General features: G+C 43.3%; 1 protein-coding gene across 4 annotated transcripts in view; it reads right to left on the bottom strand.

The window, feature by feature from the left end:
• Nucleotides 1-6,339: 6,339 nt before the first annotated feature.
• The window catches only part of HOMER2 (homer scaffold protein 2), a 53,687-nt gene continuing 36,325 nt past the window's right edge, over nucleotides 6,340-23,701 (bottom strand). The window contains exons 3-10 of one of the 4 annotated variants that reach the window (XM_030228386.2): nucleotides 21,844-21,975; nucleotides 15,794-15,886; nucleotides 14,605-14,631; nucleotides 14,322-14,506; nucleotides 12,647-12,803; nucleotides 10,269-10,379; nucleotides 8,203-8,283; nucleotides 6,340-7,131 (exon numbers count right to left, since the gene is read on the bottom strand). In XM_030228386.2, coding sequence (XP_030084246.2) covers nucleotides 6,943-7,131; nucleotides 8,203-8,283; nucleotides 10,269-10,379; nucleotides 12,647-12,803; nucleotides 14,322-14,506; nucleotides 14,605-14,631; nucleotides 15,794-15,886; nucleotides 21,844-21,975 — 975 coding nt within the window. In that variant the 3' untranslated portion in view covers nucleotides 6,340-6,942. The remainder of the gene's footprint in view (nucleotides 7,132-8,202; nucleotides 8,284-10,268; nucleotides 10,380-12,646; nucleotides 12,804-14,321; nucleotides 14,507-14,604; nucleotides 14,632-15,793; nucleotides 15,887-21,843; nucleotides 21,976-23,701) is intronic. The other 3 variants (XM_030228387.2, XM_050978712.1, XM_030228388.2) reach the window with 3 other exon arrangements.

The following is a 23,701-nucleotide window of genomic DNA, read 5'->3' as shown; positions in this document are numbered from 1 at the left end:
GGGTTTTCAGCACCCCAAACAGGGCAACAAAAAGTCTCTTCCTGACAAAAGGCCTCTCTCAGCACTCAATAAATCCATAATTTCATCTCCAAATATTTATACATTCTACTTTTCCAGTCATGTAAGTACCACTGATCCTGCATCCCCTCTGGCTGGGCTAATGGAACAAAGTGAAGCAAGACAAACATTTTACAGCTCCACCACTTGAAAAAGAGATCTGGAAACTTCCAAGTCTTGATACCGCACCAAAATCACAAAAGGACAGCATTCCATTGAGTTCAGACTAGCAGCCTCAAAGATATTAATTTCCTGAAGTCAATGAAGACAGTGAGACAAGAGATTTTACTTAAACTATATATTTTTACATAAAACAACTTTATGTTACAATAAAATCAGATAAAAATCACAAAGTTATATAATAAGTTCATAAAGAAAAAAATCAAGTTTTCATTTTATAGATATAAAACCCAGCATTTACTGCTACTAGGAGTCTAAATATTAACATTGACTGTCTATGGTCAATTTGAAAAAAAGAAAAAAAAGAGGATAGTACTTTTTTACAGCAGACAAAATGAGGTAAGAGATGTTTTTACAATGATCCAACTGTAGTAAACACTTCAGTTTTCATTGAAACATATACTAAATATAATAAACCCAAATAAAAATATACATTTAGAGCACTGCAGTGTTTTCCCACAGTTGTATATCAACAAATTTTCATTCACTAAACTTTACTTGAAACAGTAAAAACAGGGTGTATGTTTATCTTTAGTACTAAAACCTCATAATAATCTAAATATTTTGGTATAGCAGACCACACTAGTACACTCTCAGAACTTTCAACTACAAGGGATATATTCATGTTAAAAACGATGTGCTTTGTTTGTCATTCATGATGAGACTTATAGAATATTATGTTCATGATCACTATTAGGCAATTAAATAAAAACATCTAAGTGCTGCAAAATACTCTTTTACTGAGCATAGCTTCCTCATCACATTCCCAGGTTAATCAAAATCCTGCAAACTTAGAAGCTTAGTTCACAAATCTTACTTATCAGTCTTTTTAGCTAGTATATGGCTAAAATAATTATTGCTGACCAGTGTTAAAAAAACAAACAAACCCAACCCAAACAAAAATACCATAGCAGACAGATTTTTCTCAAGTGCCTTTCTTGTATGTACCATTATTATTAGGTATGTACCTTTATTAGGTAACTAAATTAACTAACTTTCAAAATGTGCATAATAAATTTTTGGAAGTATAGGCACCTTCATCTGAAGATTGTATGTTCAGGCTACTTGCTTAAAAAAAAAAAAGAAAAAAGAAAAAAAAAGTAGAAGAGCTAACATAAAACACAGTAGAAAATCAAAGGCTGGACATCCAACATCCCCCAGGGATGCAGGCAAAGCCCTCCTGGCCAGGACCAGCTCTGCCCACAGCCTGCAGGAGAGTCCTCCTTTGGGAAGCACCTTCATCACATTTATCATTCACCTCCTGACTCTATTTCACTCATCATTTGCTGCAGAGAATGGCATTTAAGATGTGCAAACTTCCTGTCAGGTTTACATTCCAACAGTGAGCCTTCACAGCATCCCTGGCCAGGCTGGGTGGGCCAGCTGGGGCTCTCTGCCTGCAGGGGTTTGGATTCACCCTGTGACTCTGGATTGCTTTGCCTGACCCACAGGTGCTTGTTGAGCACAGCCATGGAAAGAAAAATGACCTTAGGGCAGCTTTCTGTCTTACCATTGCTAAATCGTGCCCACAACCAGACCCTGCAGGGCCAGCCTGGGACTCCCTGCTGCCCCTCAGCTCCCAAAAGCTGGACCTGCCCTTCTGCAAGGTTCCTTCTGCTGCTGAGGCCCTGTGGGACAGGAACAGCTTTTCCTATTTCTGGCTGGAAGTGCCTGACCATACCCAGAGCAGTGGCTGCACAGCTCTCCAGCTCTGTGCTGCCCTTGCACCCTGACACCCCCCGTGTGATATGCTGAGGAATTCTGATATTTACAGAAGCCTGGAACTGCCTGGACAAAGGCAGGGGGGTGGTGGATCACTGTGGCCATCCAGAGCTCGTGGGCAGAGCACATCTGTCACTGAAATCTCTGCTGAAACAATTGCCAAAAAATTGGCTGCTGCTGCTGCCTCCCCTTACACTGCTTCCCTCCAGATTTAGCACTGAGCACACATTGAGCTGAGCGACCCCTGAGAGGGCTTTTATCTTTGTTCATCCATAGGCTCAGGAAGACAGCACTACATTCCTTACAAACCACTGATGCTTTCAAGAGTTTTGCCAAGATAACTCTTTGGAAGAGCCTAAGGAAGAGCTGAGAAACTCCCACCACTACAAGGTGCTGACAGTAACAGGGAATTTTCCTTCTGTCACTTATGATGCAGCCAAAGGTGGCAAAAAATTAAGAAGAAAAAGAAACGAACACTTGGGGGAAAAATAAACAGCACAGAGAAGAGAGCAGAAGTCTCTGGACAATTTGTGCCCTGCTGCCAGTGCTCCCTGAGCCCAACAAGCCATGGAGCAGTCACTGGCCAGGGCAGGAGAGCCCCTGCCTGAGCACCACAAGTGCTTTGGCTGGTGCCCTTGTAAGACACTGGCAGTGGCAGGGACAGCAGGCAGGCCAGCAGAAACCCTTCCTGCTCACCTTAATTCAATCAGCAGCTTTAAAAAATTGTTCTCCCTAAATCACTCACATAAAAGCCAAATCAGGTGTTTGTCCAGAAAAAAAGATATTGTCTAAATAACATTTGTTTTCTGGCCACAGATGAACCCAGTGTAAAGCTGTTTTTAGAAAGTACATCTTTTGAATGCTCGGATACAGAAAAGCACAGGGTGGTGTTGAGTTTCTTGAAGAAAAGACAGTTTTCTTCCAGTGAGCTCACTTAGTGAAGGAGACACCAATTAGGTGTAGACAGAACACTGCAAAGTACTGCATTTGCTGAAAATGCACTTCTAGGCCAAACAGAACTACTTGTGAAGTTGAGTCAGAATTGGCAAAGAAAGACTCAGCCAAGTAATAAAAACCCAAAAAGGTTAACCTTCTTTATTCTGAGCTGTGCAACAAATTTCCATTTTTTCACTTTGAAATAATTTATTCCTAATATGAGACTAAGGCATTTTCCAAAAAGTGACATAATATATCTAATGGAATATTCTTTCCCCTTGAAAATAACTCTATCCATTTTTATGTCACTTTTGCTTTTATGTGATACAAGGTACACCTGTTTCTCCTTTTGTCAAAACCCCTCAAAGCCTAGCATTATTCAGCAGCTCTAAGAACACCTCAAAGAGGCATCTCACCCAGAGGTCAGCAAGCCACACTCTGTCCTGGTGTCACAGGAGGCCAGCCCAGATTTTTCTTGCTGGAGCTCCCAGGCTGAGATGCCAGGCAGGCAGGATGGGAGCGTGGCAGGACCCGTGGGGGTGCAGCTGACAGAAACCCACCTGGGAAGTGCCAAGCACGTGTCCTTGGTTAAGGAAAGACCATGGAAGTGAGGTAGGAGAGATCCTGCCATAAAAACCACTCAGAGAGAGAAACCTGTGTCCAGAAAGGGAACTTGTGGTCACCCAAGGTGAGGTACAGCCCCCTGTAAATTGTAAATGTGCTCAGGCTGGGAGGGAGTGGAGCGCTGACCAAGGCATTGCTGACAGGCACAGGGAGACCAGGATTAACCCAGCACTGTGTAACAAGTAAAACCAAGCTCTGCAGATCCTCTCTTGGACAGGGATAAGTATTTCTTGGCCCTAGCAGTGTTTGGGGCCATCCCTAAGCAGGTGTCGGCCAGCTGAACTCAGGGTGCCCACAGAGACAGGCGAAATTCCAGCTGTGCACAACAGGAGGGTCAGTGCATGCACAGGATGGTGTGTGCAGTTTGGCTGCCCTGCTGCTCCCATCAGGACAAAGGAGGCATTTCAGTGCTGGGATGAGTCTCAGAGGAGCAGTGTGAGGCTCTGAGTTTGGCACAGGGGCTAGTGCTGGGCCACCAGACAGCACCAAGGAAAACGCCGTGTGTGACACCATCGGTCCCCTGGGTGGGCACAGGGGCAGGGACAGGGACAGGCCAGAGAGGGCTGCTGCAGCTGGTGCCCAAACACTCCTGGGAGCAGGCACTGCCATTCTTTTCTTTCTCTTGAAGAGGAAAACTACAAGGAAAGAGATGGAAAGCTTATAAGAGATGGAGTTTTGGGGAGTTCAGGTGACTATACACAGAAGCTCTCAACTTACTGCTGTTGGGAATGAAAAAGAAAGAAGGCAATTATAACAAGCCCTTGGAGGCTTGAAGGACAGAATCTCCCACAGCATAAAGCTGTGCACAGGCATCCCTAAGGACTCAACATCAGAGCAATAGCAGATATGTGATACAAACATCTGGGGCAAGACAGAAGAGACAGGGCAGGGATTTCTTTAAGGACACTCCATTGCTCCTCTGGTGGGCACTAAGCCCCCAGAAATAACAGCCTGTGACACAGCTATGCACTGGCTTAATGTGCCACCATCAAGCTCCATCTGTTTAATCGATGCAATCCCATGGAAACACTTCTCTTGCCATTTAAGAGTGGCTTCATACATTCCTAATGAACTGGATCTGAGCTAGACCTGACTAAAGTGGAAAACAAAGATCTGGATTAAAGCAGATAATGTAATCTTTTAACAGAGTCTTTTGCATCCTTTTGCCCAGCATCGTGTTAAAAACAATTCATGTTAAAACAGAGAAGCCCTCAGCAGTAAAAGGAAGACAGGGCAGGGTCCTTGGTGCAAAAGCAATGAACCACTGGGAGGAACAGGGCCCTGACTGCCAGTATTGCTTGCAGCTCTTAATTGTGTTATCCTGTGGCTCCCAGCTGATGCAGGGACCAAAAAGCAGCATGGGAGGAGAGGAGAAGCAGGATGAGCTGCCTGCTAAATTATGGTGTATATCTGACTTTCTATCAAATAAAAAGACTAAAAATGGAGACTACTTGTGCACAACCACACACTTGCTGACGTCATTTTCAATTTTGAGAAGTCTGATCTAACCCCACATTATGCAACTGTTGAATCTTCCATGCTGGCAAAGTCTAATTTTCACACGCCTACATGCTATGTACCTGATTTTTATTTTTATTTTTAAATATCAACAGCCTAAATCAATTTTTTAAAAAGGAGATGTAAATGGTCATAATGGTTATGAAATGTCCTAGCTTTACATCCATTGTTTCAAAGGAGTAAAAGCAAAAACACTCAAAGTCCATTCTAAAAAACAGGCAATGAAGATAATGTAACAGTAAGAGATGAAATGAAAATTCCAGGGACAACTGCAGATCCTATCTCCACCTCGGGGATTATACATTCATCTGCAAAAAAGTATTCCATGCATGTTTCATCTACAGCCCACCTTTCTTTTAAAGGTCACTTTAATAATCAAGATGTGCCAAAAAAAGGAAATTCCTTTTTTTGCACTGAAATTCCAAGAAAAGCATGGCCATTTTGTAGCAGTCCCTGCTGGCAAGCACTAAAACAGTGCTTAGCCAAACTGTCTTCTGAAACAAGCAAATTACAATGTCATGTACACAGAAGTACTTTCCTGAATGAATGAATTAATTAATTAGTTAAACACTCTCAAAACAGGTTATGGAGGAAGAAGAGAAAGGAGCTGAAGGAAGCCCTTGGGGAAAGGGCAAGGGATTGCCCTTGGGCTGGATTCTCCTCTCTCACCCTTTTTACACCCCTCTGTGATGAACTGAACTTCCTTCTCACTGAAGGCCAGGGTATGAGCTTGCATTTCTCAACACACTCTCAGAGCTGCTGAATAATCAGTTCAAGAATAAAAGAGCATTTCTGCCTCTGGGGTTGAAGGGATTTTTTTTTTTTTTTTTTGTACAACCTAACTTGGTGACTAATTCCTACCCTACTGCCAGGGAATGCAGAAATCTTAGGAAAGAACTTGGATTTCCTGTGGCCATTGCCCTGGCAGTCTCTTGGGCAGAAATTTGCTTCTGAGCAACACCTTCCAGTAACCTGATGATGCTTTTCAGAGCCACGTCTCCTTCCTCACTGCTGCAGATCAACAACAATCAAGTTGCACGCAGAGGGGCATGAGTCCTGTGCAAACCAGCAACATAACACTTTTAAAAATAAATATCTGGTCCCCAGACTCAGGTGGGCATTTTTCAGAGATGGAACTACATGGGTTCAAAGCTGAAGGCCAGAGAGAGGTGATGCTGCTAAGCAAGAGAAGCTGTTCTCACTGACTGGTGAGACACATGACTTCAAGAGCTGAAACTCATTTCTGCCTTGTTGACTTTGTGCTGTATGGGTCCAGGCAAGCACACGAAACCTCCATCAGAGGTTATCTGAAATCCACTGCATTTTTTTTTGGCTGAATTGGGCCTGATTGACATGGTCCCTAAAGATCCTGGTATCTGTGAGAAGTGATTCTCCTGACTGCAGCTCATCACAGGCACATTTTACAAACTGCAGGGGCTCCAGCTAATCTCTCTGCTCCACCCTGGAATAAAGTCAATTCTGCTAAGAGTGCTGATAGCCCAGACAAGAAAAAGACTTATTTTCTGTTTCTATGGTTGCAACAGCCCTTAAGAAAGATATAAATTTCCCTGCAACAACTAACTGCATATTCATTTTAAGGTAGATCTAGTTCCAGATTCCTGAGACAGAACCCTCTACCTGTTCCCAACCCCACAAAGCCACAGCAGCAATATAGAAAGTTTCTAATCTCAACAGAATTCAGTGAGCAGCATGATTGGTTTGGTAAATAAACAAACAAAAAAAAAGAAACCCACCAAAAAAACCCCACAGCAAATTTTCAGCCTCTATGTACAAAACCAATGCAAACAAGTGGAACATTCTAGTTATATTTTGTAAAACACACGTTTGGGATCAACAAAACATCAAACATCCAGACCCTAGATTACAAAAAAGATCTATTGCCATCTAATTGTCAACCCCAAGTTTAGACAGTCCTTGTCGGAAATCATGTAATTCATCTATCTTCCCGTCTAGTACATCTAAAAAATTCTTTAATTCAGTTTTAAGGTTGGTCTGCCTGTGTTTGTTCTCTTCGACTTCTGTCCTTAGCGTTCTGACTTTCTCTTCAAGATCTTTGTTCTTCTTCTCAGCAGCCTTAAAGACAAAAGAGACAATAAGATGAATCATAGAGAAGAAGGATGAACAGCATTTGATAAATTAAAGCAACAAATGGCAGCTGGGCTGTGAGAGTTTGCTCCAACTTCTGCAAACTGATTAACACAAGCACCTCTGAGAGCAACTGACATGAGCGTGTCAGATTAAAAGCCCATGCAGGAAAGGACACAGATTAACTGGAAAAGATGCTTTGCATCAGACTTTGTCATTTGGTTGATATCTTCAAATTCAGCTGCATTTAAACATGAACTGTGCATAAATTTGTGTCATTGCTACAGTTGCAGAATTAGACACTGTGCCATCAATTACATATGGAATTATCTACGGTGGTTTAACCTTGAAAAACAAACTTAGGAAATACTGTCTGAGGAATAAAGTTGCTTCATTCAGCACTTTGGGATTTATTGGTGGTTTTTTTTTTAATCCTACTTTGCCTGATGGCTTATTTATTGATTGGATTTTACCTCATCGATGAGACTGCACATTTTTGCTCTCTTTTCATATATTGCATTATTGCATTTCCACAAGACCCGACTGGAGGAGGCAATGCCCCAAGTCCAGCTGCTGCCTGGGGCAGGGCTCCTGCCAGCACTGCTGGAAAGGGATGCCACAGCACAGGGACACATCCCCAGGTGAACCTTCACCCTGGTGCTGAGCAGCTTTGCTCACCCGCTTCCTTCCCCAAGCCTGCCCTGCTGCACTGCAGCAATTACCCCCAGCTCTTGGGGAGCTGCTCAGCACACGTGGCAGTGCTGCAGCTCCACAAGCCCAGAACAGCAGAAACATGGGACACAGCCTGGAATTGCAGGAGATGGATGCTACATGATGCCAGGCAAACCAATTTCTGCAGTGGAGCTACTTCACCACTCCTGTGCTGGGAATGGCACTGTGTATTTTGCATGTAATTAGCATTTTTTGTTTTTACAAACTGGACCTCTCTTGCCTTGAAACACTGAAGTCTGAATAGAGTAATGCATACAGCTGCAAGGAAAAAAAAAAGTCAAGGAAAGGTACCAACTATTTTGAAAGTAATTTCACTGCTAACTGTACCTGTAATTGTTCAGATACAGATTCACATTCTGACATTAGCTCTGGTATAATTTCACCCTGCTTTCGGAGCTCTTCCAGTTCCTTTGAAAACATAAAAGAAAAAATATTAGTGCAAGCTTCAATTTAAAACATAATGAAAATCTGAAAAGATGAAATGGCTTTGCATATTTTATTGTATTCTTCACAGTATTTGGATGGAAAATAATCAAAATAACCTGCCTGCGTTCCAAAATTGCTGATTTTCTACAAAAATACATTTTTCACTAAATTTTTTTTACTTTGCATTTCTAAAACAGGCAATGTAATCCCATCTCTTGCATGAGTTCCATGAATTCTATTAATAAAATCTTAACCTAAACCATGTAACTAGGCAAAAGATTTATTAAGTATCAGAGAAATCTGAATGGCTGTAATGCTACAAGCAATTTATAGATGGTAGCAAAGAGCAAATGAGACAACTTCAGTGACATGTGACAGTAAAAAAAACGGCCAGTGGCTTTACCAGCTGCACATATAGAGACATCATTACAGAACACAGGTGTAATGGGCTTTTCTCCATGGCACAGCTCTGAGATCCACCACCTTCCCCCTCCCCCAAAATCTGTATTTGGTTCTGGCTCACTACCCAAACTGAGCAAATTTCATGAAGGGAATTAATGGAAAGAGCAACAGAAGGAATTCACGTCTCTGTTGGAAATTAGGACAACTTGACTTGAAAAAAAGTGCAAGATCCTCCTCCAGAAACTGCCCATGCAGGTGATGATCTCCAGAGAATGCAGCAGGGGTGCTCCCCTGGACTACCTGGACTTGTGCAAAGCATTTGCCACTGCTCCACACAGGAACCTTGCCCAAAATCAGAGAGATGTGGATTTGGGGGAGGAACCACTTGGTGGACAAGCACGAGGAGGGTGTCAGCAGCTTCTCTTGCATGGCAATGCCATCAGCACACCTCATGGGGGTTTGGATTCCAGACCATGAAAGATTACTTATGGGTAGTTCAGAGCTAACTGAGAACATGCTAATGTAAGCATGAATTTTTAAACAAGTTAGTGTATTCTCAGTGTAAATGGAAGACAGGCTCATAAAATGCACAAGTTGATCAATTTTCTGGTCATTTGGTACAGTAAAAATGTGAACCTTGAGGAGAACTCAAGGAGAGAATAAGGGCTGTTCTACATGCTACTGCCACAGGAAGGTTGGGAAGACAGCATTACCATTTCCTTTGAAATACAGAGCTGAAAAACACTGTATTTATGACAGTGTATCCATCTCCCTAAACTATTTCCTTTCAGCACCACAAAACCCTTAAGAGCAGAGCTTTTAAGAGCACCAGAAATTACAGAGATGCTGTAATGGCACATGGCAAACTTTACTGCACTGCTTCTCCTCTTCAGCCAGCACAGAGCATTTGGTCAGTGTGACAATGGAAAAAAAAAGAGCTTCTCAGTATTTTCCCCACTCTTCTGGGGTTCCAAACCATCATCCTCCTTAGGAAAATTAACACCCTCTAATATCAAAAATGACAAACTGGGGTACTCTACATGAATCTGAATTTCTCATTCTTGGCATTAGTCCTGAGATCAGGGTGAGACCATAAACCTGCAAAGCTGCAAACTATGAGCCATCCAGAAAAGAAAAAGGACTTGTTACACAAATGCCAAATTATTTTCTAAATGATGTCTTTTTAATGGCAATCCTGATGCCTACAGGAATTTTTGGCACAGGGAGAGTCAAATGAATTTGTTCTCACACACCTGTCTGGCCCTGGGCATGAAGTTTCACCACTGGCTCTTCTAAGGACAAGTGTTGTGTACACAAAAGCATCATTTTCTAACCCCTGCCAAATTACAGTGTGCAGCCAGAGGACATAACACATCATGGAACTTGGATGGAGAAACACTACCAAACAAGGGACTGTCCATGGAAAACCTAGAAACAGGCAACACCCCAAGACATCAGGCTGCTGCTGGTGGCAGGTGAGCCACTCCATAAATCTACACCCAAGGAGAGGAGCAGGCAGTCCCACTCAAACATGAAAATGCCTTTTCTGTGTTCAGGGCACTCACCAGCTCTTTGTCCTGAAGCTCTGTTTCCAGTTCCTGGAGACGTCTACTCAACTGTGCATTTCTTTCCTTCTCTTTATTTATTTCATTGCACTGTTCCTCTAGTTCTTCAATCTTTAAGAAATGTCAGACATTAGGTGAAATTTTTCAAATTTCTGAAAATCTGGGGCAGAACACAGCTGATGAAATGGACATGGGATCTGTTTCCTAAATCCCAGCATTTGATTCACTGCAACCAAATTATCACTTCTTTCCTTCAAAAGAGTCAATTTACACATCCACTAGGAAACCCTGGGTCTGTATTTATTCTCTCTTACAGTCTCTCTTGTAAGTACTCAGGAATGCACAAAGCACTGAGCTGCTAAAATCAGTGGAACTGGGGATAAAATCTGCACTTCACTCCTCTGAGGCCAACACAAGGCTACAAGGAATGGGTTTTCTTAACACATTAGGAGAAGAAATCTCTTGGGGGTTGCTTATTATTCTAGCTGCTGTATGAGGGACACAACATCAAAACTTTGGGGGGAGAACCAGTTCAGAGCGACATCTGCAGCTTTGTTCTCTCGCCCAGGGATGTGCTTTGCTCCCTCTAAAGCTCCTGCTGCCAGCTCTGGACTCAGCTCCCAGGAGATGCAGTTCCCACAGGCCAGTGGACCAGCTCATTAAAGTATGTACTTTAATTCTCAGCTCCATGTTGCTTTGGGATTATAACTTCCCTCATTTGAAGGTAGAGCAATATGCAAAAAATTCTGACCCAATTAATAAAGGAGAAGGAACTTCCCAGGGCACTGCAGTGGTGCAATGTGAGCACTGAGCAAGAAACCTACTTGGGGAAAACCTCAGAAAACCTCTCTGTGCAGAGAGAGACAGCACATTATACAGACAGCATTGCTGCAGTCTGGTCACCAGCATGGGGACTTTGAAGAGGCAGTAAGAGAAGAGCAGTGGTGTTTTAATAATCTCCTCTTTTCTAGTACAGCTATTGGGATGTGCCATGTGTTGATGAGAACAACTTTTCCCTGTAACAGTACAGGAAGGGAAATAACTACCCTGCAAATGATGACATTTCCCCATAACACTGTTCCAGTCCCTCATCTCTCCCCTATCCACAAGAGATTGGATATAGGAACCCAAATCATGTGACAACTAACATTAATTTGTTAATGTAACATCAGTTAATACAGCTCTGGTTTGATCTCTGCATTACCACTGTGCACCCATAAAACACCAATGAATAAACAGTGAATATTGCCCTCAGAAAAAAGGGGGTTGCTCCACAAGGATTTTCAGTGCCAACAAGAAACCCAAACCCCCTCCAACACAGAAATACTACTTTCAGCCTAATGACACACAAAAAGACATTAAATTTCTTCCCTCTTCAACAGCAAACACTAAACAAAAAAATCCTCACCAGACTGATACAATCTGATCTCCACCTCAAATGTCCCAGGATCCAGCTTTTCCAAAAGCATTTAGGATGAATAAGGTGAAAATATCTCTGCAAAAGCAGTGCTCATGGAAACCAGGATTCCCCCATGCCCAGGACCCCTGTGTCCATAGGGGCTGCTGCAGATAGCACAGTATTATCTGAGAGATGGCACTAATGACTACTCTAAACCTTCACAGATTTCTGAGTTGTTCTCTGATGTAGCCACTGCTAACCCTCCATCTTATACAGCTGAGAGATGTGCTCAGTAATGAAGGGGAAAAGGCTTTTGATGATGCCCATTGGCAAGTTTCTGGATGAGATGTGCCAGGTGTTGGCACTGGAGGTCCCAGCTCACAGTGCTGAGGAAATAACTCACATCCTCATTGCAATGCACACTGCTGGGATTTGCTTCTAATCCTGGGTGGTTCCCAGGCTGGGTTCCTGTGGGAACCAGGCCACAACCTCTCCTTCTGCTCATCCATATCTGGCAGTATTTAAGTGAGCTTTGACAGGGATATGCAATGCAGTCCCACTTTCAGAAACTGTCCGTTCCTCACCCCAGCCAGCAAGCCCTGCTGACACCAAGACTCCCAAATCCTGACTCGGGGAGCTTCAGGTGATGCAGCAGCTCCTCTGCTCCCTCCCTGCCCGCTGTGTGCACAGGAAAGCAGCTGCCTGAACCCCCCCACCCACTTTTCCTGCCTAGGGTTAGGGTGAGGGTTACACCTAGGGTTAGCATCTCAGAAACCACAAAGCCCAGAGCTGCAGGCACCCTGCAGCTGCCAAAGGCATCCCAAGGGGAGCACAAAACTGCCCCAACAGGGCACCTCCCTTTCATGGCCAGCTCTATCTGCCAACACACACGGCCAGAGAGCTGCAGAGATCCCTGAGCTAGAGCCCTGCTGGGAGCAGCTGGCTGGAGGGGCAGCTCTCCTGTGGGTCTGCTCTCTACCTTGCCCCTCAGCTGGTCATTCTCCTCCTTGCAGGCTGAGAATTGCTTCTTCCAGTGCTCGATGCTGGCTGCAGACTCCTGCAGGGCCGTGGACAGCCGCGCATTGCTCTCCCGCAGCGACTGCATCTCCGTCTCCCACTTCTTCACGTTGGATGAACTGGGAAAAACAGGACACACCATGAGGTGATTTCACCTTGTGTTCTGTGAGCTGCTGCTCTTTACCTGCCTGCAAACTCCCCCACTGCGCTGTGTTCACCATTAATTTGTTGCAATAAGAGGAAGAGCACTCAGATGTGCGTAATTGCCTTTAGCCATTACATTCCTATGGAGAACAAAGCCTTAATTTGACCGCCTCTGTCAAAACAAAGGGATCCACCAACCCCAGCAGCACTGCCTGGGTCTGGAACAAAAGCCCAGCTGTCAGAGCAGGCTGTAGGGTCCAGCTGCCCACTTGCACACCCTACTGCCCACTCACCCTGGCAGTGCTGGTCCCTGACACCCCCTGAGCTGTGTGGCTGCAGCACCTGGGGCCGGGCACCTGCAGCCCTGCAGCACAGCCACTCTGCACATCTGCAAATGGCACAGCAATTCCAAATGGAAGATTTCAGGGGGTTGACATGATCTATATTTGAATTTATTTTAATGCTGAGTCTTAACTATAAAAGTGTTACATAATGCTGCAGAATTAAACTACTCATTCCCCAAAGCTTTGAGCTGCAGCACAGAGCACAAGATTAGAGGGTGAACGGGAGGAAGGCTTTGAAACTCCCTGTGTGCTACTTGCTGCCTGCCTGGGAGGCATCTTCAGCAAGAGGAATGAGCTCACATTACTGTTTGAAGCAGGTTAAGCTACTGAAATGTCAATAAAGAGAGAAGTAGTACTTCAGACATAATATATGCAACCTTGGAATTGCTCACTGGATAATGCTGCTTACAGTGATGCTTTGTTTTTTAAAGACTCTTTTAAGAGTAGCTTGATCTTGTTAGATTTTCCTTCCATTCACAGATACACATTCACATGCAAGAGGCAGAAAGGCAAAATCCCAATAGAGAATTACTCTATTTTAATGTTGTAACTTTGCATATTGCAATGCCTGGATTTTCACGACAGCTGCAAATTACTCTTCTCAGCATTACCAAATTATTTATCAAAGCAAACAGCAAAAAATGTGATTTCAAGGGGCTCTGTCCACAATTTAGAAATATCCCCTAAGATTTCCAAGCACTCTGATGAAATTATACTTCTCACTTCAACTTTTTATGGTTGAGTTCATTCCCTTTCATAATTTTAAATATCCATATCTATTTTCATCAAAGTAAGTGTAGCAAACTCAAAGAAAGATTGGCTTCACATGTTATCAGCAGCAATTGCTCCCCTATGGCTTTAATGCTATTTCTGTAGTTCTAAAACTTCCTGAAAGAAGGTGGTTATAATAGTTGGCACCAGCAGAATAAAAGAGGGCTTAATTCCTCACAAACTACATCAGGAATAAATGAAATGGGAAATATTTCTCAACTGGATACCAGGAGATACTTGCTAAAATCTGTTCATTCATCCGTTCTGCAGCACCATTTAAAATTAATTACAATCTGAATAATTTCTGTTAATGTCATTATCCATCAGATAATTACAGCACACTTTTCCAATCCAATTTAGGTTCTACAGGAACTTCACCTTTGGGCTAGAGCAAATTTTAATTTATCATTCTCAGATTTGAGATGTGCCTCAGCAGGGCCACCGTGCGACGCCTTCTCGTCGTCTGTGCCGTTCACACTTGAAGCTCGGGTGGAAGAGGGTGTTTCACGTCCAGACTCCTGCAGCACAACACACAAACCAACACTGGGTGTCTCCTGCATCTCCTGCAAGACCACAACACCAATTTCTTTGTAATCTTGATCCCACACCACTTGGCTGAGACCTCGGCTCTCCTGGCAGAGCAGTGGTAACACACACATACCCTTTTCATCTTGGCTGCAAAGCTGGTCTGTTTAAAAAGAATGAAAAAATTACAATGATACACAAATGGAAGTTTAAAGTGTTCAGAACTTTAAAAAAGTTTTTCCCCCATAAGGCTTGTGTTTTTCAAAAGTTGTTTGTTTTTTTTAAGATAATGAAACAATACAACACACAAAGTACAAACAAACAAAACTAGTACTGCTCCTACAAAGACACACTATTCACACACTGCTGGGTGCTGACCACCAACAGAGAACAAACAAAGTGAACTACAAAGATCATGACCAAAGTCTTTACAAAATGTGTCCAAAGTCAGCCACTCAGATCAATATTTGTGAGCCCCACAAATGGGGTGGCTGCAAGACTAAAACCATTCAGCAGCTTTTCCTGATCATTCGTCTGAGTCCTCTCTGATCAAAATCTGTCTGACTTTCCTCCAGACATTAGCCCAGGCCAGGAACACCTGCTGAGCAGGGCTCACTCTCACCTAAAGCAATGCACATGAAAACACAGCCAGCCCTGCAGAGAGCCTGGGACAACACTCCATTTCTACAGTCTGCAGGAAACCCAGACCTGGCTGGGCACTGGTGGCACCAGGGGTGCTGCCCAGCAGAGGGATCTGTGCAGATATACAACACATCCTCCTTCCACCATCCCTAAACCCCCTGCTCCCACACCACAGCTGCCCAGCAGAGGGATCTGTGCAGATATACAACACAGGCTCCTTCCACCACCCTAAACCCCCTGTTCCCACACCACAGCTGCCCAGGGAACACTGGACACAAAGTCAGGCAAACCAAATGCCACAGAAGTGGGTTGGACAGATGACAAAGAAGGATATTGATGAATCTCATTTACTGTCTGCTGAAGCATTACTGTCTGACTTCCCAGAGACTCCAACTGTGTTTAACAGTACAAATCAAAGGATGTATAGCTTTCCCCGTTATTAAAAAAGTTGTAACAGCTCAAGGACTGCTGAAAACAATTAGATTTAAATGAAAGTAAAGAGCGTGGACAGATGAAAAATATTCTTTTGACAATGCTAATGTCCAGCAGCTGACAATTACCTTCAGCAATCTCCATTTTATATACTTTAAGCTGGCTGCCAGAAGCTGGCACAGTCCATTTGAAAATTTAACTTTAAATTATTTATCCTGTATGTGCACAGGTATTAAAGCTAAATTACAAACCTGTGAATGATTGCTTGAGGTTTCAATTTTCTCTTGAGATCTGTCTCTTGCAAGTTTGGCAGCTTCTTTTACTTCTTGGAACTTCTCTGCAAACTACAAAAAGCATGAAAGATATTTATTAACATGATTTATCTATTAAACCATTAAGATTGCTATCTTCATATGGTATAGGTGTCCAAAAGTGAACAACTAATTTTATTAATTTAGAATTTTTGGCAAGAAAAAACAATTTAATTCTTTGGAAGGATGATTCTTCCAAAAGAAGCGGGGGTGTTTGCAGAAGAGGAACATCTCTATAACTCTGGCCAACCACAGTAAAAGCCCATGGAGGAAAAGGAACTGTTGGTGTCTGCAGGTTTGATTTGGGTCTGTTTGTCTCCTCCCCCTTGTCTGTTTCCCTTGGTGTTGACAGTGTATAAAAGACAAAAGTATTAGAGACATATGTTTGGATAAAAATAGTATCAATGTCTTCTATTCCTAAGAGTGAGTGGATTCAATTAAAGAATGCAAATAAGTTCATCTGCAGGAGGTAAGCAAGGGATTACCAAGACATAGGAAAAAGGAGAAGGAGGTAGATCTCAATGCATGATGGAGTCCTACAAAACCAGAGCTTTTCTGCTCTAATTTTCTTATTACTTTCAAAAATAAAGGTAGAAGACTTCAGATAAAGGCTTGAATACTTCCTGTAAGAGGGATATATCAAACTGGGAGAGGTGAGGGAAAGGAAAGATAAAGATGGAAGGTAAGAATCCCAACATCTGTGAGTTGCTGTAGGACATCTGCTCCAAAGCCAGCCTGGCATTTTTGAAATACAAGTATTTTCACAGCCACTCAGGGTTGCAGGGCTTCAAACACTTTAAACAGTGTTTAAAATTTTAAGGGGATTTCAAAGATGGAAAAAAAGGTAAAAGGTACAATACATAATTTGTTTTTAAAATTATGATGTATCCACTATAGGAATTGGTAACTTTATCTTTCAGCTAAAACTGCTTGGTCTTTCTTGCCTGTGTTTTGAGAAACTTGAAATGCTAGAAAGGCAAGACATTTTAGAAGTAAAAATAAAAACAGGTGTATTTATTGCACAGTTTGTGACACAAGGATTACCATTATACCCTTGGATAATTTAGAACACCTATGAAAAAACTGTAAATAAAAGCATGAAAAAACCATCCAAATTTACAGCTGAAGAATAGAAACAAACATTATTCACCTAGCAATCTTGCCTTCTAACTTTAGATTTACAGCAGGTATTTAGCACACTCTCTCAGTAAAATTTGGACTGTAGAGACCGATTAAACAAATTTTCTCCATTTGGTCTAAAAGAAATCTGGATTTACACGTGTAACACACACAAATGGCAATTTCCAACACACACACACACATATCATGGTTAAACCCTGGGATGAGCACATTCTGGAAGGTGAGTGATGCTGTGGGTGCACCCTGTGGTGTGTGGCAGGGCTGGTGGATGAGGACCAGCTGTCCTGCCCCAGAGCAGACACTGCACATGCAAGGCCTGTGCCCTGGGATGGCAGCACTTCCAGCTGATGGCACTGCAGTCACTGCATGCACAAATGACTCCATTGCCTCTCCAGCACTCCACAGATCGTTAAGAACAACCACATTACATTCGTGCCTTTAGTGATTTAACTCTAACTTTACACAAAGCATCTCTCCCGCTGTGACAGAGCAGCTATAACCAGCTGATTACTTCTAAAATATTATATCAACACTAAGTTCTACATTTGTATTTCTTGTGGATAGTGTAAGGCTGTTTTGAGTCTGTCTTTTGTAATAAATCTTTCTCTTTTATGATAAATCTCTTCATCTCATGTATGAAAAATTTATGAGGGTTCTTCATGGACGATACGAAATATGAACAGACAAAAAGAATTGGAAGTGATCTATCAAATTTTATTTTGCAGCTATCTTTGTAAAGCACACAGGAGACTGCTGTGAAAAATTATGTGAGCAGGGAAGTAAAGGACATTTTTGCACATTTCCATAATAAAAAATTGCATAGGATTGAGCGATGCTAATCTTCAATACTAACCCGATAATGACCTCATTGCATAAACGATATCAGTCATGTCTCTAGTTCACAACCCTTGCACTGAACACATTTGCATTTAGAAAGTGATTGCTGCTCTGAGAGGGGCAGTGCCAGCCCCAGCTCTGCAGCACTGCAACACCCTGGCACAGGAGCAGAGCTGGAGGTTCTGGAGCCACCCAGAGCTCGAGGCTGTCTGACAGCGTGGCACAGCCACAGGAGAAAGCAGATCTCTCTCTAGTAACCAACTGCTCTGCCCCAAACACAAATAACTGAATTTGGTATCACAAAATCATGCTCCTCCTCCAAGGTCTAAGTTGACTTTGAGCCATCAAACCAGTACAAAAAAAGGGAGCACTTAATGAATGTCAAATTCCTAATAAACATGTGTTCAATAAATGAAAACTTGGTAAGTGTGGTCTCAAGGGGCAATGAAAACCTAAACACCCAAAACCAACTACAAGAGTTCATCATGTTTCTTCTCCTGAGGTCTGTGCTTGCCCTCTGGCAAAGTTCCCAAAATCAGCAAAAAAACCCCATAAAAACTGGAGTAGGAGAGCTGCCAACTGAATCCCACCCCAATAATCCATCATGGATTAGAGGATGTGCCTTCCCCTGCCCCAGGACTGTGTGACTAAGCTGCAACACAGAGAAGATTTGCTGCTACCAACACTTGTGCAGCCTTTTGGTCAGGCAGCTACAGCCATGGGCACTGCTTGATTAGGAGTCTCGGCCAGTGAAATTTAATGGGGGCTCAAGGATGCTACTGTGCCTGGCACAAATTATTTAAAGGCTGTTCAAATCCACAGTCACCAGGAAAAAAATATATATATTCAAATAGACCTCCTTAGCATTTTATACATTTAAAAGCATGATTTTGTACGCATAAATTTTAAGCACCTGGTCTGGCATTATATTTTATGTCTCCTACTGACAAATTGTGCCAGTATTGGATGAAACAGCTGCTCCCACCCAAAGCAGGCTCATAAATATTTCATCTCCCCCTGGGTTTGCAGAAGGCTGGGCGATGTGACAGCCCTGGGGGAGCAGGGCTGTGCCATGACCCACAGCACACTCGTGCTTTTCCCGTGGCTCTCCTGGGATGAGCCCTCAGCACAGGGGCTCCCAACAAGCCTATTTACCCCAGAAAGTGCCCAGGAATTTGTTCTGTCCCAGCCAGGGCATGTCCAGCTCTGATGCCAGCTGCACCAGTGGCTGTGCTGTGTGCTGGGGCAGATTCTGCCCTGAGCCTGCAATGCAGTGACTGGCACACAAAATGTGCAGGAGTGCAGAGAAATAAAGTCCAGGGCTTCCCAGGGGCCAGAGGCAGCTGCTTTATGATGTGCAAAGTCTGGCTTTACTGGGTTTCTCACCCATATAAATCTTTGTCCCCATGCCCTTGACTACCTGCAGCTCCTCACACCCAGCACGGCAGCAGAGATCTTCCTTAACCCTTGGTGTGCAAAATTCAGCACCGCCTGCAGCAGCAGCCCTGCCTGCTCACCCCCACACAATGTCTCTTTCTGTGATTCCTGCCTCAGTCTGGCTGAAACAAGGTGAGAGCAATGCCTTGAGACCCCACTGAGGCACAGGGTGGGGAAAGGAGGGGCAGCAACTCGGGCAGGGGGGAACAGGACCCTGAGTAGGACATCAGCCCCAAGCCCTGGGACTCTCCCAATCAATGTGAATGGTAATTAGGTTACTGGGTCACAGAATGCAGTTTTCATTAATGGCTCATGTTTAATTTGAACTGCTTTTCCCTACAGGTATAGATTAATGCTTTAAGTATCTCAAGAGAAGCAAAGCATTAGAATGAGGCAATATCTTTTATTAGGCCAAGCAATACACTTAAAAATGCAGGCATTTTTAGGCATGCTAACCTCCCCTCCTGCCTCATTATTTTCTGTTGCTTTCAACGGACATTTTTCAGCTTTATTTATTTATATTTATTTTAAGCCACGGCTATTGATCTCTGGTTTAGGGAGGTCTTAGTGTGCCCTTCCAATTCCTGACTAAGCACTTCAATTATTTCCTGTAAAATAGGCAAGCTTTAATTTATATCTTTTATAAGACTATAATGATATTAATATAAAATGAAACTTGATTTTACTATTCCCAGTACACTTATACAGCTGTAATCTCACTCTCAACTCTGATCTTTCTTACTAATGGCTCAATAATTAAACTGAGAAGCACAGACAATAAAGAAGTATCTTTGTCCCATTGCTTTGCATGGTGGTAATAAAACAGGTTTTCTTATATTTTTCAGCTAGATAACTGTCAGAGTTTTGGGGATGTTTCTTTTTTAAAAAATCATGTCAAGGTATTTTTAGAAGTGCCCCCCTTAAGCTCCCTCTCAATATTCTGACCAGAATAAGTCTTTTTGCTGATTTGGAAAGCCATTCCTGCAGGTAGAAGGTTGCATTTTGGGCAGTGGGCTCTTCAGCAGATCATGCAGTGCAAACAAATGCACAAAGTGACCTGGGAAGAAGCACAGCTGGGCTGGTGCCCCTGTGCCCACATGAATAACCCAGGTTATTCACACTGGCTCTCCACTGGCCACGTGAACACTGATGAGCTGATACAGCAAAGCATTTCTTCTGAGTGTGTTTGATAAGGTCTGCAGAACATGGTAACATTTCTCTGGTTAGGGTGCAAAGTCCTCCAAATGTACCTCCTGCCTTACTACAGTGAACCCAGGGCCTTATTTCATTATTTACCTCCCTTCTCCTGAGCCAGACCCAGCAGCACCTGCTCCATGTGGCACATGGTGATGTTTAGCCCCAGCCTGCCACTGAGACACTCGTGACATGTTACAGAGGTGTAACTTCAGTAATCCAGGATTAAAAACTGCTATCCAGAGGTGTTCATTCTCCCACTCAGTGTCCAAAGGTTGCATTATATCATGTTTATCTGTTATTCAAAAAAAAAAATTATTCCCCTAGGTCCATTTTAGTCCTCCTCTATTCCCACACATCTTTTTAGCTACTATGAACACCTCTTTGCCCCAGGAGTGAAGAAAATGCATAGGTGAAATGAGCAGTCCTCAACACTTGAGTAAGCATCATAAAACATATCCATCTCCAACAACTCATTTTTAAACAAGCTCTGCACATCATGCCTTTATCATCCCTGAAGAACAGATTAATGCCATGGCACTTTTACGGGCATCCCAAGTCCAAAAATCATTTAACATATGAAAAGTAAAGTAACTTTTACCTTTAAGAAACACTTGCAAAAATGCAATTCTCTAGAAAATGCAAAAAAAAAATCATTAAGGCAGCCTTACTAAAATAAATTCCTATAACAACACCCTTGGTAGGGAAGTCCTTCTAGTGCAGTGCTCTGCCTTTCCTGCTTTAGACACCACAAGAAACAAATTCTTCTTCTGATCTTTTTTTATTAAAGCACAGGAGAGGACAGCAACCTGAGAGGCTGTGGCATGCCCAAGGACACCCTGCTGAGGTCACTTAGGAAGGCCAGTGCCAAGCAGCCAATGCCTCAGGAGTCAAGTATGTGTGAGATAAGCAGGGCTTTTTACCACATGAACAAACAATCACCTCAGCTGCTTGATAAGCACTTGACAAGACCACTACTCCAATGACAGAGGAGTATTTTCAGGTGCTGCTTATTCAGAACAAGAGGCTGCTCTAGCCTTTCCCAGCCTGATAATGTACCCAGTCCCTAGTCCAGGGAAGTGTTTCATTAACACCAAACTTAGGATGAGGTGTTAATGCAGAGGCAGTTTTGTCAGCAAGCCTGACATCAGCTCTCCCTGGCTACTCATCCCCTGCAGCAGCAGCACTCTGCCACCCACAGGCAGAGGTAATTCCAGGGATGGTAATGCTGGTAATTCCAGGGATGGTAGTGCTGGTAATTCCAGAGATGAGCAACCTGCAGTGCTGGGGAGGACCTGCAGTACCAGGCAGGTTGGAGATGTGCCAGGCTGCATTACCAAGAAGCAGGAGAGCCCTTGCAGCCCTGCAGTGAGCCCTGTTACCTTTGTCAGCTGCTGCTCAGAGGGGAAGCCCAGCCCAAACACGGTGTTGGCTCTGCTGTCTGCCCACTGCCCAAACTTCTGTGATGTCTTGGTGAAGGTCATGTTGGGGGTGATGGTGCTGTTTATGATCACCTGGTCACAGACAGAACAAAAAAAAAAAAGAAATAGAATTAAAACGTGCAAATCACATTGGAAATGCATATCCTAGCAACGGTATCATCCAAAGCAATTAGCAGTCTAAATTGGGAAATTGCTGTGTTCAGAAGATTTTTTTTTTTTCCAAAATAAAACAGTTGTTTTCTTGTCTTAATTCGTGCAGGAGTTCCGATGCTTTGTCTTGTTGTTCCATCACAGCCCTGCAGTTAAATGTGGCTGCAGGAACGTCACTGAACTCAAAGCAGGGTCAGGAGGCACAGAACCACCCTGGCAGAAATGCAGATGCAAAATCCTTTTTTTTTGCATTAGGAAGCCATACAGCCACTGCCCCAAGAGGCACCTGCTGGAGGCCTCCAAGCAGGGCACCCCCAGAAACACCTGAAGTCAGACCTGAAGGGCAGAGAGATATTTCTGCATTTTTCCATCTGTCCTCAGGCCTCCACAAGCAGGATGCCAGAGACATATAAGAAGTTCAAACAAAGCCAGACAATAAAACACAAGACATGGAGAAGCTGATAGCTTAACAGGGAGTTTAACTTGGGAGGCTGGTGAAGCACACCACCAGCAATGCACATGCAGTATCAAATTTGGGCCTTGGAACAAATGTTTTGCCTTTTTACACATGGTAAATATCTGCTTCATCACTAGCAACCCTGAGAGCAACAGTAGTTCTTGCAATTAAAGAAATAGCCAACAAGAGGAAGGCTGGTGGATGAAGTCTCTGAGGAACTTAGTGGAGCAAATATGAAATGTAATCTTGCTAAGAGGAATGAGGTATTTGTCAGTTCATTATCAAAAATCTTAACTTTATTTTCAAGATACATCATTACATTAGTCTGGCGACTTCTTCCCCTGGAAATTAATTCATGTACAATGTTCTTTCTGCTAGCAGAACAAGAGCTTTCTTTAGTAATGCCTACCATCATTTCCAAAATGCAAATTATGCAGTAATTAAGCCCAATCTGTGGGACAGTTTAATTAACATGATCAGGAAGTATCCTGGCAACATCATTTACTGTGTATTCCAAGCAGTTTTTTCCTAAGCTATCATTTACATTTAGCAAAAAGTGTGAATTTTTTGAAAATAAATTTACCAGAGGAAGATCCTTACGTGCTTCCATCCCCTCCCTGACTTCAGACCACTGTGCTGACACTTTCATTTGCTTTCTTAAAAATTACTCAACTTATTTTCCTCCTTTTGCATCATCATTTTCAAACAAACCTACGATTTTCTGCCATTCCCCACCACTGGAAGTTTCCCCAGAAGGATCAAGGCAGAGGAGAGCCAGGTGAGTGGTACCCCTGAAAATGTCCTTTGCATGGGAACAAACAGAGCAGAAATGGGGAGAGGTGACCCTGCAACCAGCACAGGTCAGCATCAACAACACAGAAGTTGTGGCTGCTCCATCCCTGGAGTGTTCAGGCCAGGCTGGATGGGGCTCTGAGCAAACTGGTCTGGGGAAGGTGTCCCTGCCCATGGCAGGGGGCTGGAGCTGGGTGATCTTGGTGGTCCCTTCCAACCCAAACCATGCTGTAGTCAGTTTTCATCTCCTTGAGTGGCCAGTGCACAGGCAGAGGTAGGAGCAAAGCTGCCCAGGTGTGTTCTCCTCCAGCTCAGGTGTGCCACAGGAACAGCCAATATAAAATCTACATGTCATTTCAGTGATGTAAATTAAAGGAAAATCAGAGATTTTATGTAGGG

The sequence above is a fragment of the Serinus canaria genome, chromosome 10 (assembly GCF_022539315.1).
Source record: "Serinus canaria isolate serCan28SL12 chromosome 10, serCan2020, whole genome shotgun sequence".
Lineage (NCBI taxonomy): Eukaryota > Metazoa > Chordata > Aves > Passeriformes > Fringillidae > Serinus > Serinus canaria.
The sequence above is the reverse complement of the archived record's forward strand: the minus strand, read 5'-3'. Positions and strand labels throughout refer to the sequence as shown.